The 3824-nt window shown below is 45.3% G+C and overlaps 1 gene segment (V, D, J or C); it reads left to right on the top strand.

Moving 5' to 3' along the window:
- Positions 1–2587: 2587 nt before the first annotated feature.
- Positions 2588–3222, top strand: LOC117096642. The segment is given in 2 exon segments: positions 2588–2709; positions 2831–3222. Coding segments are annotated over 2 exon segments (429 nt in total).
- The last annotated feature ends 602 nt before the right edge of the window (positions 3223–3824 follow it).

Raw genomic sequence — 3824 nt, 5'->3', positions numbered from 1 at the left:
AACCACACTGGATCCATACTGGATCCTGACCAAGCCCACAGGACACTGGTGTATAACTTAGATAACAAACACCCCTGGATGCCCGCTTGAGTCTCAGGCTCCCTCCTGGGAGAAAAGCTGCCCTGACCCCTCAGGGGCCCAGCGTGAGGATGAGGCTGAGTATACTGCAGGCTACACCACAGTGGTCCTTAGCACAGTGAGAGACCCAGATGGGGAAACAGGACATGAACGAGCTTTTGGCTGATCCTGGGCACAAACATGAACATGGGATATCAGGATCACATGGCCAGACACCTGAGATCTCAGGGACACCAAAATTTTAACTATCCATAGAGAGAAAGGTGGGTTGAAGGTGTAAATTGATTCCTGTATCTGTTTGAATTTTAGAGTGGAAAATATTTGTGAATGATTTGGGAGACGTGGGTTCCCAAAAAGAAGAATTTAGTTATTTTACATCCCAAAAAGAACAGTAATCACTGGATCAAGTCTAAAGACTAAGGTCAAACACATTTCATCCAGAAAGAAGCATCTCCAAAGATTTTGTTGCTGCTGGTTTTTGCCAATTAAAAGCAAAGAGAGGAAACTCGCTTTCGTATATTAATAAAGTTTATTTTATGTTCTAATTTAATACAAGTGCATTTCATAGTTTTTTTTAAGTATTAAAAACTATAAAATTTTTAGGAGGGACTCTCTTCTCTAATGTCATGTAAAAAAATTCACCTAGGAAAATATGTTGAAGGTCTAACCCTTAGTATTTCTGAATGTGACCTTATTTTGAAAATAGTGTTATTGCTTGTATAATTATTAGGATGAAGCTATCCTAGAGTCAGGTGGTCTCCTGATTCAATGTGCCTGGTGTCCTTATAAGATGATGGTAGTGAGGAGGTTGGAAGATGCACAGAGAATGTCATGTGAAGACGAAGGCAGAGATTGAACTTACACAGCTGCCGGACAAGGAGCACTAAAGATTATTGGCAAATCACCAGCAGCTAGGAAGAGGGAAGAAGGGTCTCCCCTCAGATGTATGAGGGATCTTGGCCATTTCCATGAATTTTAGGAGGCTAGCCTCCAGAACTGTGAGACAATACATTGGTATTATCTTAAATCCCCCTGTGTATAATACATTGTGACAGCAATTCTAGGAAACTGACACACCAAATAATCAATTACACAATATTTTGAATTTGATTGTACTTCTTTTATCTTGGCAATCAATTTTTCTATGAGTATGATCATATCTGTGCTCATATCTCTAACCTTATAAATATGCTTGTAATTTAAGGTTAATGTAAGAAATCCTCTGTCTTAAAAATCCATAAGTACACGAGGACTGCTTAATATTATTAACATTATGACATCTGGTGCAAAATTGTAGCTTTTACATAATTCCACTTGTTTACCAGTATCAAGATGTAAAGGTGGGAAGATCACCTTGTTACTAACAAAACACTCCTGGTCATCTCTGTGAATTTGCTGGACATAATGCAAATTATGGGAGAGGCTCTACTTTCTTTAAGAAATAAAGAGAAATGAAAGCAAACACACCTTGAATCTCCTCTTGACCCACCATCCCTGCTGGCTCTGGCCCAATCTCCGCACTGGTGTGGTTTGCAAAGTGCGGACTTCCTCACCCTTTCTTCTTCCCCATCTCTGGTTTACAACTTGTTTCCTCAGTTTTCCTGTTTCTCTCCCTTTCATTCCACTTCTCTCCTCTTCTGTGACGTTCTCAGACAATCACCAAAATCTTTCTAGAAGAAAATCCATGGGCATTTTCTATCTTTCCTTGAAAGTCGCCGCTCACATTCCCTCTTCTTTCTTGAACCTCTCTTATCCCTTACTACAAAAGATGCCCGAGGCCACTGCTTCTCTTTTCCATCCCCTCGAGTAGCTTCTCGTTCTTCCCTGTTTCTCTCCCCAGTTACCAGAGCATCCAGTGAAGCACTCAGTCAGGTTAAAGGATCCTCCCAAGTGCTCACCCTGGTCCCTATGTGTGATCTCCTGAAGAATCAAGTAGGGAGAGAGAAACATGGCTTCATGAGTTCATGGGGAAGTGGGTGCATGGCTGAACTACTGTCCCTGTTCTCAGCAAATGTACTTTTTATTTTATGCATAGTTTGTATATGAGACAGCCTTCCCCTGGGGACTCTTTATAAAATGGAGAGAATTGTGTGTCTTGTTCCCACAGAGGAGGCCCAAATAGAAAACTAAAGGCTGAGTACGAGGAGGGGTCTCACCCTGCCCTCGGACAGGAAATCGGCAGTGGTCAGGCACTGGTGGGGACAGAAGCCTCTGTCAGGACCCCCTGGTATCTGGTCACAGACATAATGGGCTTTGGCCTGGGCAGCAGGGGGAGCTGTGCAGCCGGTCACTGAGGGCTCTGTGGGGCTCGAAGCCAAGAAAAGAAACACCTGACCTTGGTCTGTACTCAGGACTCACTGGGGCCAGCAGCTGGGTCTTCTCTGGGTCCCTGCGGTCACCCCTCCCAGAAATGACACCCAGCCACAGAGGCTGCAGGTAGGCTTAGGGAGACGTATGATTGGGCAGGGGAAGAGGAGCACATTTGCATGCAGGACCCCTCCCTCTCTTTTGATGCTGGAGGGTGGATAAGAGAGACCTGCAGTGTGGCTGCCTCAGCAGAGCCCTGGGGAGTCGGCACCATGGCCTGGACCCCACTCCTCCTCCTCCTCACTCTCCTCCTTCACTGCACAGGTCAGGAGGACCCTCAGCATCCTCATGCCCCAGCTCACTGCCACCACCTCCCAAACTCATACCAGAAATGTTGCTCCCTCTTGTCCTTCCTTCAGGCCATAATGAGTGTCTCTGTTTTCAGGGTCTCTCTCCCAGCCGGTGCTGACTCAGTCGCCCTCGGCCTCTGCCTCCCTGGGAGCCTCGGTCAAGCTCACCTGCACTCTGAGCAGTGGGCACAGCAGCTACACCATCACATGGCATCAGCAGCAGCCAGAGAAAGCCCCTCGGTACTTGATAACGCTTAAAAGTGATGGCAGCCACAGCAAGGGGGACGGGATCCCTGATCGCTTCTCAGGCTCCAGCTCCGGGGCTGAGCGCTACCTCACCATCTCCAACCTCCAGTCTGAGGATGAGGCTGATTATTACTGTCAGACCTGGGATACTGGCATTCACACAGTAACACAGGCAGATGAGGAAGTGCGACAAAAACCTCAGCCTGTTTACGGTCTTGTTCTGTGACAATTTTCAATTTTAAGACATGTCTCATATGTATAAAATCTACTTGGAAGCATCCTCTGGTTTAAAACAATTCTACTCTCAATTTCCCATTCAATGTTTCTGAAGTCTCAGAAAAAGTAAAAACAAAAACATAAACCTCCTGATGACGTTGAGATGTTGCCTGCTTGTCTACACATGCTGATACTAAAGCCTGTGAAGCTCATCTTTTCTCTTGAGAGAAAGAAGAAAAAAAAAAGCCTTCCCTAGAGCTAATCTTGCTCAGATGTTATGCCCAGACCGTTTATTCCCCGAAGAAGACCACCAGAGTCCAGAGTCAAAGCCAAGCGGCAAGGATCTTTACTGCAAGTTCGAACTTGGTCCCTCTGCTCCACAGCATACAAGAGGGCCCTGAACGATGCATGTGCTCGCTTTTTATAGACCGATGTAAACAGGATATGTAAGGTTACAGAGAAACAAGGGAATTCTTTGGGTTACAGCATTACAATTGGTTAACATTTTAAGTTATACATTAGCAGTTTTTTTTATTGGTTCCCGCGCTTTCAGTAAAACCACTCCACAAACGGTTGTGACCTTACTGGGGACTCTCCAGGTGGTGTTTTTCTAAAGTTGAGACAAAT

This window comes from Trachypithecus francoisi, unplaced genomic scaffold, assembly GCF_009764315.1.
Source record: "Trachypithecus francoisi isolate TF-2019V2 unplaced genomic scaffold, Tfra_2.0 Lachesis_group14, whole genome shotgun sequence".
In the NCBI taxonomy this organism is placed as follows: domain Eukaryota; kingdom Metazoa; phylum Chordata; class Mammalia; order Primates; family Cercopithecidae; genus Trachypithecus; species Trachypithecus francoisi.
This window is presented reverse-complemented; position numbering and strand designations above follow the sequence as displayed.